General features: G+C 35.8%; 1 protein-coding gene across 1 annotated transcript; it reads right to left on the reverse strand.

Annotated features, from left to right (window-relative positions):
- Nucleotides 1–8,256: 8,256 nt before the first annotated feature.
- On the reverse strand, nt 8,257–11,855 carry LOC106347721 (MDIS1-interacting receptor like kinase 2-like). Its single transcript, XM_013787310.3, has 2 exons — nt 8,774–11,855; nt 8,257–8,657 (listed from the first exon to the last, which is right to left on the reverse strand). Exons 1-2 carry the CDS (start codon nt 11,571–11,573, stop codon nt 8,371–8,373), a joined length of 3,087 nt encoding a protein of 1,028 aa, XP_013642764.1. The 5' UTR covers nt 11,574–11,855; the 3' UTR covers nt 8,257–8,370.
- Nucleotides 11,856–13,685: the final 1,830 nt, after the last annotated feature.

A 13,685-nucleotide genomic window follows, 5' to 3' on the forward strand; every position in this document is an offset into this window, starting at 1 on the left:
TATTCAGCTCGGTTGTTCGCCAAGCTGGACCAGTCCAGTTTGGTGAACGGCCGAGCTGGATCGAATGGAATCTGTCTTCACCTCGTCCTCATAACTCCTCTCCCAAGATTGCATCAAACTCATTCTTGCTTTGTCTCGATCGAAGGCATCGTCAGAACTTTACGATTTAAAAATCGAAAGAATCCGTTCTTTCTTGAAGAACATTCAGATTGATTGTATAAAATGACAACGGTTAGCCAAACACCCAAGGTTGCCTACACTATACGAGGAATTTGAATGTTCTCCGGAATTGACGTCGTTTCAGAAGCATCCTTGTTATAAAATCATAAAAGCGCCGAAGTCGGAAAACGGCCCAGAAATGGCCAGAACACGACAAAGAGCCCACTTATGATTTTATGAAACCAAGCCCAGTTGTTACGACGGTTTATCATTTGTCGCCCAGAAGAAGATAAATGTCAAGTTTCCGAAGATAAATGTCAAGTTTCCAAGGATAAATACAGAGATCGAAGAAAAATGGAATATTTCCACGGAACAATAAAATCGACCAAGGGGCAGAAAGGGAAAAGGTAAACCGCCTTAGACGGAGTATATAAGGGGATCGAAGCTGAAGGGGCGAAGGAAGACACAAGAATTATTACTCAGAGCAAAAAACTTAGGGCATTTAGACAATTTTTCGTTTTTGTTTTCGAGCTGCGACTCAACTAGGTTTTCGAGTCTTAGGTTGCTAGAACTAGGAATCTCGCCGACAACTCTCGTGGTCGAAGGATCTTACCTTGTTGTTACGCTCAAACGTGGATTCGGAATAAAAACATTTCTGGCTCTCTTTTTTATTCCATATATTTATTTGTCATCTATACTTTCGTGTTCTGATTGTTTGGCGTGTGGTTTAGCAGATATCGGGGACCCTGAGAAATTTAGGGTTTCTTATCTTTCCTAATTTAAACGGAAATCGACAGTGTGAATCCCACACATGTGTTCTAGAGTAGCTAACTAGAACCTTGAACTTAAGATTGTGGACAACTACGACGGTATGTTTTGCACCAGAACTAATTCCCTTGATCTAGTATTGCTAGAAACAAGTGAAAGCTGATTTAGACAGTACTTGTGAACCTATCGATCAACTCGCTAACACCTGTCTAAGAGAACATCGATCGACGTTCTTACCATAACATCGATCGACGTTCGATTTGTATCAACAAGAGACAGCTGAGATATTGGACTTAGTCAATACATAAGAATCACATGCGAAAGCTGAATATCTTTACACTAAAAGTCGAGTTCTAGGATTAAAAACCTAAGCATTCTATACCTCTATAATCCCAATTACCTGAATAGAAACCCTAGATCTAACGATTTCTAATATCTTTTTACAAACCTCAAACTAATCAACTGAAGAACTACTTGTTCGCTTTACTTTCAATTTACTGTTTTCATTATTTACCTAGCCTAATCATAAACTATTTAAATCTATTGTGTTTCCTAACTCCTTGTGGATTTGATCCCTAAATAATACAATTGAAACTTTTCTTTAAGAGAGTAAATCATTTTTAGGATAATTTGAGTGATATTAGGTTGCCTATTGACCCTTCTGTCCACCAGTTTACCGGTGCAACATGGTAAGGTTATTAAATGGGACTTTGGAAGAGTTCGAGGTATGTTCCGCAAAGAAAGGATAGACATGATCGCAAACGTTTGTGGTAAGTATTTTAACTTAAACCATTTCATAGATTTTCAGTTTTCCTTTTATTTACTTTAACTTATCTGTCCTGACAACATAATTAGGAATCTCTGTAACCCTAGTTTTTTCTTTCTTCAATTCTAGTGAATCCAAAGAAAATCAATGTGATTAAGAAAATCTCTGTAGTCAAGAAAATCATTGTAGTCAAACTCGTCTATCGGTTACAAACTATTCCTTTTTAAGTTATTAAAGCTTAAGTTTATTTTTAATTGTTAGGGTTTTTAGCAGTGTTTTTAAAACCGGACCGACCCAATGGTTGAACCGGGTTCGACTATGAACCATAGTCGGGTTGGGTCTAATAATTTGTTCGACTATGAACCATCACGTAGCAAGAATGAATTATTTCAGAGTTATTAAACTAATAAAAGCCATTTAAAACTATCAAAAATCTAGAAACCACCCATATAAACATAAAACTAGTTTATATTTACAAGATTTATGTATTAAATTCATTTATATTTTAATTATGTATCATATTTACTAATATTACTTATAAATTTATAAACTATAAATATATTAACCCAGATTATTGAACTATGTTTAATCCGGTCGAACCATATTGAACCGAGACCCAAAAATTATCCGGTTCAGTTTTCGGTCCGGTTTTAAAAACACTGGTTTTTAGTAAAACTTTTATAGTTCCGTACAAAATTTTAGTTTAGGTTATAGCACTTGACTTTGTCAACTGTTGGATTGATTAAGTACTAGATAATAACATGCGTCCTACACTACAAGGGGTGATTTTTTTAAAAAATATATTGTATTTAAATATTATAACTTTGTTATCAATATTTTTTTAAACATTTGGTTAGAGGTGGGCATTTGAGTACCATATGGTTTGATTCAGTTCGGTTCAGTTTGGATCCTTGCGGATTTGGTTCAGTTTGGATCTTTGCGGATTTGGTTTGGGTTTCGGTTCGGATAACCTATTTAATTTTTAAAAAAGTTCATATATACTTTAAATTTTTCAAAATATAAAAATAAAAATAATATATAACATATAAATTTGAATAATGTATACCAAAATACTTAACTTAACATAATATTGATTTAGCTTAAATATTTGGATAGAAAACCAATAGATATTTTAAGTAAGTTTGGTATTTTAAGTATCATTTAGCTATTTTAAACATGTACTTATAACTATATGTCTATATTTTCGAGTATTTTGGAAAGCTTAAAAACATTTTATATATTTTGTATATTCTTTTAGATATTAAATTTAACATAAATAATAGATTTAAGTATATAAATCTGGTTCGGATATATTCGGATACCCGAAATATTTCAGTTTGGATAAGGTTAGGTTCCGGTTCTCTAGATACAAAAATTTTGAATCCAGAAAAGAAATATTAATACGATTGTATGAACATTTGTATCTTGTTATAACAAAAAAAATTAAGCCATTGATCAGAAAATTTTCAAAAGGATTTTTAACATTTTTTTGTAATTTAAAGTCGTTTTAAAAAATTCAAAATATAACATATAAGAAAAAATCTATTTTTTATTATATTGTTAATGTGATTTTTTAATTTCTTTTAATAATATAAAATCAAACAAAAATGAAGAAGGATTCAAAAATTGTTATCAAATCTTTATTATTCATAATCATTAATTGCCATATATATGTTAATAATATTAGGTAACTTCATAGCTTTTATTTAAGAAAATAATACACACTTCTTATATTTTGGGTTAATATAATGTTTCCTAGTACTTGGATTTTGGACCAATATTTTTTTCAATTGATTCTTAAGCTGTTGTAAGCAAAATTGGCATCCTAATTAAGTGACACCTAAACATGATATCTTTTTAATTAGTACAGACTTAAGGTTACAACTTTTTAAATGATCCTCAATTAATATATATATATAGCGGATTGGGTGAATGGAACTTGAGTTTATAACTTTGTTATTGTCGGGTTGAAGATTTGGGCTGAGAAATTCCTTTATCTTTCTTAACCAAACTTTATGATAAAGATTTTGGAAGTTTTCGTGATGTTTGTATTTTATTATATCATTCCACATCTCATATATTATGTCTCCAAATGATTTTTGAATCTTTTTATGTATTTTTCATTGTCTCTTATATTTATCTATTTTGTCTCTTTTTACTTACAAAACCACCCTAAGAACTCGACAAATCTTACTAAGTCTACAAGTATGTGGATTCATGTTGCATTTTCAGTAAACATTTTACATTTAACTAGTTTAAATTTATGATTTTTGTTTTTGACTGTAATTTGTCTATATGTTTCTTGATTATTCAGGTTAAGAGAATGGATAATCCTCCAACAGATTCACCCTTACCCCGTAAGCGAACCTCAAATGCTGTAGGATGGGATTATGGAGTTTTGTTTGATGCACAATTTCCATACAAAGTGAAATGTAAATTGTGTAGGAAAGAGTTCTCTATTGGTGTATGCAAAATGAAAGAGCACATTAGTCATTTGAAAGGAAATGTTGCAGATTGTCCAATGTCAACTAAAGAGGATCAAGAGAAATTTAAGAAGGCTATTGCTGAAGCTAAGAACAAGAAAAGTATTAAGAATAAACATGAAGAAGCTTGAGGGCACAGGTTGATATAAACAAAAACACCATCATTGAAGAGTTAGAGAAAGAGCTTGGAACTCTTAAAATCCCCACTTCCAAGGTCCCATTGATCAGCTTGCGAGCGCCATCAATCCTGAAGTCTCAATGGCTGCAAAGACACGACAACATAATCTATATGATCCTATATCAAAGGAGAAGACACATACTGTCCACCATTATTGTGCTCGATGAATCTTCAGTCAAATATCTCATTCAACGCCATTGTCAATGAGTCATTTAGATTATTCTGTGAAGCTTTAGGACAGTTTGAACCTGGGTGGATACCTCCAACACAATATTTGTTGAGAGAACCTTTTGCTAAATGAAGAAAAAAAAAGGACCAAAGAAAAGCTAAAGGCTCTGGAAGAATAAGGGGAGAAAAAGTTGCTCGGTTATGACAAATGCATGGACTGATAGGAAGAAACGGAGCATGATGAATATGTGTGTTAATTGAAGAGGGTACATGCTTCCTTTCTTCAAATGATGCTTTTAAAGATGTTCACACAGATGAATATATATTCAACTACATTGACAAGTGTATTGAAGATTAAGGGGGTGAGAGGGTTGTGCAAATTGCTGCTAGGCTTCTTAAAGAGAAGAGACCAAAAATATTTTGGACAGGATGTGCTGCACGTACTGTTGATTTGATGCTTGAGGGGATTCCCAAGCTGTCAGGTTTTCCTAAAGTTATAGAGTAAGCAAAATGGTTCACAATATTTGTGTATGGTCATCATAAAACATTAAACATGATGAGAGCATATACAAATAACGGAGATATTGTGAGGCCAGGATCAAAAAGGTTTGCAACATGATTTTTGACACTTAGTGTATTCGAGAAGAAGGAACAACTGAGGAACATGTTTAACGGTGATGAATGGCATGATTGCAAGCATTCCAAAACTAAAAAGGGAAAGATAACATCTGGAAATGGGATGAGTTGTTTATTTTGCAACAATGTTATGCTTGTTATGAAAGTATTAAGCCCAATGGTGAAAGTTCTAAGACTTGTCGATGGAGAGATGATTTCTTCTCTTAGTTTTATTATGGTGAGCTCTTAATAGCTAAGAATTCTATCAAATAAGCTACTGATAATTTGGAGAAGAACTACCAGCCTAACCTTAATATCATTGATGAGAAGATGAAAGGTAGGTGGGATTCTCCTTTGAATATGGTTGCTTGCTTTCTCAATCCATTATACTTTTACAACCTACCTTTAACTTGGAAGTTATGGACGGATTCATCATGTTGTTTGTTGATATACCATGAAGTTTACCACATTTAGACCATGGTACATGGTCTTTTAGAGTCTATTATATGTGTTTGAAGTATGTTTTAGAGTCTATTCAGGTCCATATATGTTTTAGAACAATATGGAAATTATGGAGAATTTTAGAGTTTAAGGATGAGGAAACTAGTAGATGTTCAAAAAATCAAAGTCAGAGCTTAGAATTAGAAGGGGTGTCAATCGACACTGCAATCTTGAGCCATCGTGAGGAGACGGGCCCGATTTGATCGAGACCGACTTGAGCCCATAAATCACCACATATTACAAGATTTCCCTTGGATGACTTATATTACCTAATATATATGTGTTTAGTCATTGTCTAGGCTAAACACACATCTTATTTACCTCTTTCATTCACCATAATAATAAGGGTTTTTAGTAGCTTTTGGAGAGAAGATTAAACACTCCTTCAAAGATTTGTACTGGAACTCCAATGTCTTTTACTCTATCTTTTTATGCATTTCATTTAATTTATCTTTATGATTTGCTTAATTATGTCTTAGTAATTACCTTGTTAGATTTAGGGTTATAAAAAGGAATAGAATAAGATGAATGAAATGCAGTAGAAAAATGGAATGGATTCATTCCATTTGTTCCTTATCAAAATTGTTTTGGAATGTTTTGCTTTATATTCTGATTAGATTTTTTTGGAATTGATGGAATGAGCATTCCATTCCATTCATGTTAAATGGTAAAAAAATTTATGGAATTAATGGAATTGATCATTCCAAAGCATTCCATTTCAAATATGGTCAATCCAGTTGCAGCCAGAGACATTCTATCATAGTGATTTTGAAAAGCAAGATTCAGTTGCCAATGATGAAGTTAATCTATACAAAAACAAAAGTGGCTTCTTTGGTTAGCAATGAAAAGCTGCGAGACTAAAGAAAATTTTGACCCAGGTTTATTTTTTATTTTAACTATCTTCGCTTAAAAATTATGTGCCACACGCTGTAGCAGGAGCATTTAACTAGTTTCCGGACAAGGTTAGTAAGGCCCTGTTCGTTTATACATCTGGAAGATGCATCCAGATGGTCCATCTAGATGTCTTATCTAGATGTTCCATTTGGGTGTTGTTCGTTTCTTCATTTCGTCCATGCATCCAGATGAATCATCTGAATGCAACTATGTTCGTTTGTTTTTCATTTTGTAACTTCCATCTGCATCCAGGTGGAGTTGTTAATAAAATGACTAAAATATATTTTTTTACGTTTCGGCGGAAAAATAGCATTTTTACGGTTTTGGCCGAAAATATTTTTTTGGTTTTTGAGGAAATATGTGTTTTTCGCGAAAAAGTGCATTTTTATGGGTTTGGCGGAAAAATACGTTTTTGCGGTTTGGACGGAAAAAGTATGTTTTGAAGTTTTGGCGAGAAAAGTGTTTTTGACGGGAAAAGTTTTTTTTCACGATTTTTGCGGGAAAAGTTATTTTTCGCGATTTGGCGGGAAATGCGCTTTTCCGGTTTTGGCGGGAAAATGCGTTTTCCGGTTTTGGCGGGAAAATGCGTTTTCCGGTTTTGGCGGAAAAATAAGCTTTAGGCCGGAAAATGCGTTTTCCGGTTTTGGCGGGAAAATTTCATTTTCCGGTTTTGGCGGTAAAATATATTTTTCCGGTTTTGGCGGGAAAATACATTTTTTCGGTTTTGGCGGAAAAATAAATTTTTCCGGTTTTGGCGGGAAAATACATTTTTCCGGTTTTGGCGGGAAAATGCGTTTTTCCGGTTTTAACGGGAAAATATGTTTTCCGATTTTAGCGGGAAAATACGTTTTTCCGGTTTTGGTGGGAAATGCATTTTTCCGGTTTTGGCGGGAAAATTATGTTTTCTGGTTCTGGCGGGAAAATTACATTTTCTAGTTTTGGCGGGAAAATTTTGTTTTCCGGTTTGGCGGAAAAAATGTGTTTTCGGTTTTAGCAGGAAAATTGTGTTTTTTTCAGTTTTGGCGGGAAAATGCGTTTTTCGGTTTTGGTGGAAAAATTCTGTTTTCTGGTTTTGGCGGGAAAATTCAGTTTTCCAGTTTTGGCGGGAAAATTCTGTTTTCTGGTTTTGGCGGGAAAATTGTGTTTTCCGGTTTTGGCGAGAAAATGCTTTTTTTTTTGTTTTGACGAGAAAATGCGTTGCTTTCGGTTTTGGCGGAAAAATGTTTTTTGCGGTTTTGGCTGGAAAATGCTTTTGGAGTTTTGGCGGGAATATTCGTTTTTTTGGGTTTTGGTCGAAAAGTGTGGTTTTACTGGTTTAGCCGAAAAATGTGTTTTAATGAAAATGTGTGTTTTATATTTTTTGCGGAAAAATGCATCTTGCGGTTTTGGCGGGAAAATGTGTTTTTCCGTTTTTGCGAGAAAATGTATTTTTTGGTTATAACGGAAATATGTATATGCAAAAAAATAGAATTTACGGTTTGAAAATAATATTTTGATTTTAAAAAGGTCATTTTTGTCATTTATCATTTTGGACTGAACTAGATGCATCTGCATCCAGATGCATCGTCAAGACTCACCTTCATTTGGGTGAGAATTTGAGATGAATTTTTAAAAATTCAGCTGGGTGATCCATCTGGATGTAACATTATAATGCACTAAACGAACATCAATTTGCATCTTCACCCAGATGAATCACCTGGGTGAGCAAACGAACAGGCCTTAAGTAATTTAAACTGATATCATTTATTTGTCTGATACAAATTAAGTGATGCATGCAATACGATCTTTTTATTGTAGTGTTCTTTGGGATGTAAATATCAAGAGTGATTAATGAGTTTCTATGAGAATTCAGCGGCGATTGTCATCATCGTTGGCCGAAACTGGGGATTCGCTTGCAAGCACAGTACCGCCACTTTTACCATCTTCAAGAGCTCATCTCTAATCTCCGCCTCTGGCATACGCAGACGTTCATCGGAAATGCTTCTTAGTGACAGAGTTGTCCCGGGAGAAGAAGATAAAGTGGAAACCAAATCCCCCGGATATTTTCCTTTTATCACTTCGAACATCAAAACCCCAAAGCTATACACATCACTTTTCTCCGTCACTCTCATTGCGTAGGCTAATTCTGTAAAGATAAAAAAAAAAAAAAAAAAAAAAAAAAAAAAAAAAAAAAAAACTATTAAAATTTAGTTACGGGAATTTTAGGGGTTTCAAATTTTGATTTCGGGAATTTAATTTTACCTGGAGCGACGTAGCCGTAGGTGCCAGCAACGGCGGACCAATTGGATGAATCCGTCTTGAGAAGCTTCGCTGTCCCAAAATCGGAGATCTTAGCTTCGTAATCGTTGCCTAGAAGGATGTTTCCGCTGCTAATATCACGGTGCACGATCGGAGATGATCGGTCATGATGCATATACGACAACGCGTACGCTACGCCTTTGACGATGTTGATTCTCTTAACCCAATCGAGCCGTTTAGCTTCGTCGTCGCTGGACAACACTTTCCTTAAACTTCCTTTTTCCATGTACTCGTAGATGAGGAATGTGTGGTGGCGGAAGGAGCAATAGCCGAATAGCTTCACCACGTTCCGGTGACGGATCTCCGTTAACGCTCTCACTTCGTTTAAGAAGTCTTGTTTCGTTATCTCTTCGTCTGTAGTTTCGTGTAGCTTTTTCACGGCCACGGTTGTGCCTAATGAGAGCTTTGCTTTGTAGACTTTGCCGTATCCTCCGGTTCCGATTAGGTATCTTGGATCGAAATCTTTCGTTGATTTGATGATCTCTTGATATTTGACTTTGCCACCAGAGCTAAAGATTGACAAACTCTCTCCTTTTTCAGAATCTGATTTGTCTTCAGTTCTTGGCTTTCGTTTCTTGAGGTAGTAAGTAAATGTCCCTGCGCATACACTGAGAATCACGAGCGCCCCTATGATCGGTACTAATATCCACACAACAAGGTTGTCGTCCTTCTTTTTCGATTTCTTGATCGCAGCTGAAGTGACTGGGCATGGTTTCAACCTCTGTTTACTTGCATTACTGCATAAGCCTCTGTTTCCTTTCAATGCTTTTGCGGTTGTGTTTCCAAACGCAGGGATGTCTGGAAGTGGACCCTCGAGGTTATTGTTTGATATATCGATGTATATCAGGGCTTTCATGTCCTTGAAACTTGGTAGAATTTGACCAGAGAGATTGTTGTCTGAGAGGTTGAGCTTCTCAAGGCTTTCCAGGGAGCTGAGTGGTGGGATTTCTCCGCTGAGCTGGTTGTGGCTGAGATCAAGATTAGATAACTGAATCAGCTTTGTTAATCCCATTGGAATGCGTTCCTCCAACTTGTTTCTGCTCAGGTTCATGTAATGAAGATTTGGTAAGGAGTTCAAGGTTTGTGGGATGTTGGAGCTGAATCTGTTTGAGGACAAGTCAAGATACTCAAGCTTGGTCAAGAATCTTATTCCTTCTGGGATTTTTCCAGAAAACTGATTCCCATTCAGTTTTAGCCTTGTCAAAGCCGTGAGATTTCCAATTGCTTCTGGAAGTTCACCAGTGAGGTTGTTGGTAGATAGGTCCAGCTCACCAAGTTGCGTCATCCTCCAAATCTCGGGTGGGATAGGACCCGTTATGTTGTTGTTTGACATGATCAAGTAGAGTAGCTTTCGATTCTTCTCCCAGTTGCCTGAAATCCGGCCGTGGAATTTGTTGTGGCTGAGATCAATGAAATCAAGATGCGGGTAAAACCCGAATGCCTCAGATACATCTCCGGTGAATCGGTTCCCTGTGAATCTTGCTCTCATCAAGCTTTTGCAGTCTCTCACGCTTTTCGGGATAGGACCTTCGAGGTGATTATCATCTAGTGTGAGGTTCTCAAGCTTGCCACCGTTGCAAATGGTTTCAGGCAAGAATCCGGTGAACTTGTTTGTGTCGAGTTGCAAGACAATTAGCTCTGAAGAGTTTGCAACCCCTGAAGGGATCGGACCAGAGAGCATATTTTCACGGAGGAACAAAAACTGCAGCTTGGTAAAGTTTCCGAAGGAATGAGGAACCGAACCTGTAAGTTTGTTCTGGCTTAACTCTAAATCGGTCATGGATTCAATGTTTCCTAGTTCGGGGGGGATGACACCAGTTAGATGATTTAGGTAAAGATGAAGAACAGTTAAGTTCTTGAGATTTCCTAAGGAAGGAGGAATTGAACCTGTAAGGTTATTTGTATGAAGGGTAAGGGAATCTAGACTGGTCATGTCACCGATCTCAGGGGGTATTTCACCCGAAAGTTTGTTTTCGAACAAGTTGAGAAGAGTTAAGTTCTTCAACTTTCCTAAACTGGAAGGAATGTGACCGGTCATGCTGTTTCTATCAAGGCACAGCTCAACAAGATTGGCTAAGTTTCCAATCTCTGAAGGAACTGGACCAGAGAGAGAGTTGTTAAAAAGATACAGGTTAACCAAGTTTGATAGGTTTCCAATGGAAGAGGGTATTGGTCCGGACAAGATATTGTCATACAAGGCAATTTCTCGAACCGAAGTTAAGAGACCTATCTCAGATGGAATCGACCCGTTTAACTGGTTTTCGACAAGATGGAGAGTTTCGAGGTTTCGTAACTTGCCAAGCTCAGGTGGGATTTCTCCAGTCAACTGGTTTATGGAGAGATCAAAATATATGAGTTTAGTGAGGTTTCCGAACTGGGGAGGGATGGTTCCAGAGAAACGGTTCATACTAAGATCAACGTAAGCTAGGTTTGGGAGAGAAGAAAAAGGGAAATCTTGGAATGTACCTTCAATGGAAGTGTCAGTCAGGTTTAACCTGATGATACTGCCTAGTTGGTCGCAGGAAACGCCATACCATCTGGTGCAGAAGCTTGTATTGATGTTTGTGTTGATGACCCACGAAGACAGCTTTGATGAGCTTGTCTGGTTCTTGAAAGTCGATTTCCATTTGAGAAGAGCGTTTGCTTCTGAGATAGTTGCAGAAACTGCAATAGAACTGCCCAAAATTATGGTTATGATGAAAATAAAATGAAGATCGTAAGCATTCTTCTCTACAAAACCCATCTCACACTCTCTCTGATCTTGGTTGATGCGAGATAAGGTTATACCAGTCCCGGCTCTTTTATGATCGTTAATTTCACATAGTGATTGACTTGGGGTCGTCTCCTTGATAATGAAAGTCTAACCCGTCAAAGGGTTCATGTAACATTTTTCTTTTTGAACAACAGGGTTCGTGTAACATTTTTCTTTTTGAACAACAGGGTTCATGTAACATTTTTCTTTTTGAACAACCAGTATTATCAGCCCGGGCAAATTTCGATTTGCATTTATATTATTTTGTTTTAACCAAATTCTAGTGTTCTGTTTTTCTTTATCAAAATTAAATTTTATTTTAGTCACATTTTTTTGTCAACATTTTAGTCACATTTATAACTGGATAAAATGGAGACCAAAATCAGACGTGTTAACATTTGAAACAAAACAGTTAGAAGGGTAAATATTGTTTTTTTTTGTAAAATAAGAGGGGTAAATATTGTTATGAGCTTTTCCAAAAAGAGATACATGTTTGGAAGCACCTTTTATTTACAAATATTAATTTGTATTTGGTTTGTAAATAATTCTTCTTTCAAATATTTTTATTTATTTTAATATAACATAACAAAAAGTAAAATAAAATATAATATAATATAAAAAGTCAAACTTTTATTGAAATTTTTTGATCGAAAGATTTTAAAATTTTGAAGCTTGTATAAAGATCACTTAGATAAATGTCTGATTTAGAATTAAAAAAAAAAACATTTTGGGATTTTTTTAAGGTTAGATTTGCATTTTTTTCTATTATTTTCCATCACCTCTTTCTGTAGTCATCACTAGTCTTGAAGTTCATTAGTAAGACACAAACAGATATATAATAGACTCATAAACAGATCTTTAAAATAGTTGAATATGTTCTATTATAAAAAAAAAACATATTTGTAAGATAGTTAAACCACAACAAATGATTAGTAGATACTAAATTTGTATATAGCAGTTTCAGATATACATATTGATACCTAAGCTTTCTGACAAAATTCTGAGTTTTTTTTTTCTTGTTTGAAGAAAACTTTGAAACTGGAGTACATTTAAGTAACATCTTCAACCTGACTCATGCCAAAAGAACTAAAATGAATGAGAGACCATTGAACTGGAAAAAGGAGAAAATTAAATCTGAAATTAAACTTCAGTAATTTTTTTACAGCACTCAGAACACAAGGAAAAAACGAACACTACAAGAAAACATCAAGGATTCTGAGGGAAAAAATCGTCGGAATTTCGTCGGAATATCGTTATTCCGACGCAATTCCGACGAAATACGTCGTCGGAAATAATTCCTCGGAATTTCTTTTTTCCTCTGAAATCCCTCGGAATTTTCCGACGGAATTCCGAGGAAATAAATTTCCGAGGAAATTCCGAGGATCCCTTGTTTGTCGGAAAAGTCCTCGGAATATACCGAGGTAGAACTTCGTCGGGATAATTCCTCGGAAGTTCATCGATCGATGCGTGTTTGGACATATATACATCGATCGATAGGAGTATACCGACGGACTTTTTCCTCGGTTTATTCCGAGGAACTGTTCCCTCGGTATATTCCGAGGGATCCGTTCCTCGGAATTTTCCGAGGGAGTTGTCCCTCGGAAAATTCCGAGGGAAATGTCCCTCGCTATATTTTTAAAAAAACGGATCGATCGATGCGTTTTTGTTCAAAAACGCATCGATCGATGTAGTGAAAAATATAATTAATTTCCTCGAAATGTAAAAAATATTAATTTTTTTGAAAAAATAAAATTTCTGAAATTTAAATTCGAAAATATGAAATTAAAAGTAAAATTGAAATCATACTAATTAATATTCAAAGTTTCACAAATAAAAATAAAACATTCCGAGATTGGGGAAAAAAAAACTACGGGTCTGGCACGTCCGGGAACACCTCGTTCGGGTACATCCTCTGCATCATCTCCATCATTTGCTGGTTCAGCCTCCTCTGTGCCTCATAGCCCGCCTGTTGAGCCGCCATCTGGGTCTCCAACAAAGATATTCGATCATCTTTGTCCTTCAACTGAGCCGTAAGTACTTCTGGATCAACAAAGGGCGGTGGTGCAGAAGAAGGAGGAACCGACCGGGTGCGACGACCCAAAC

Source organism: Brassica napus, chromosome C5 (assembly GCF_020379485.1).
Source record: "Brassica napus cultivar Da-Ae chromosome C5, Da-Ae, whole genome shotgun sequence".
Classification (NCBI taxonomy): Eukaryota; Viridiplantae; Streptophyta; class Magnoliopsida; order Brassicales; family Brassicaceae; genus Brassica; species Brassica napus.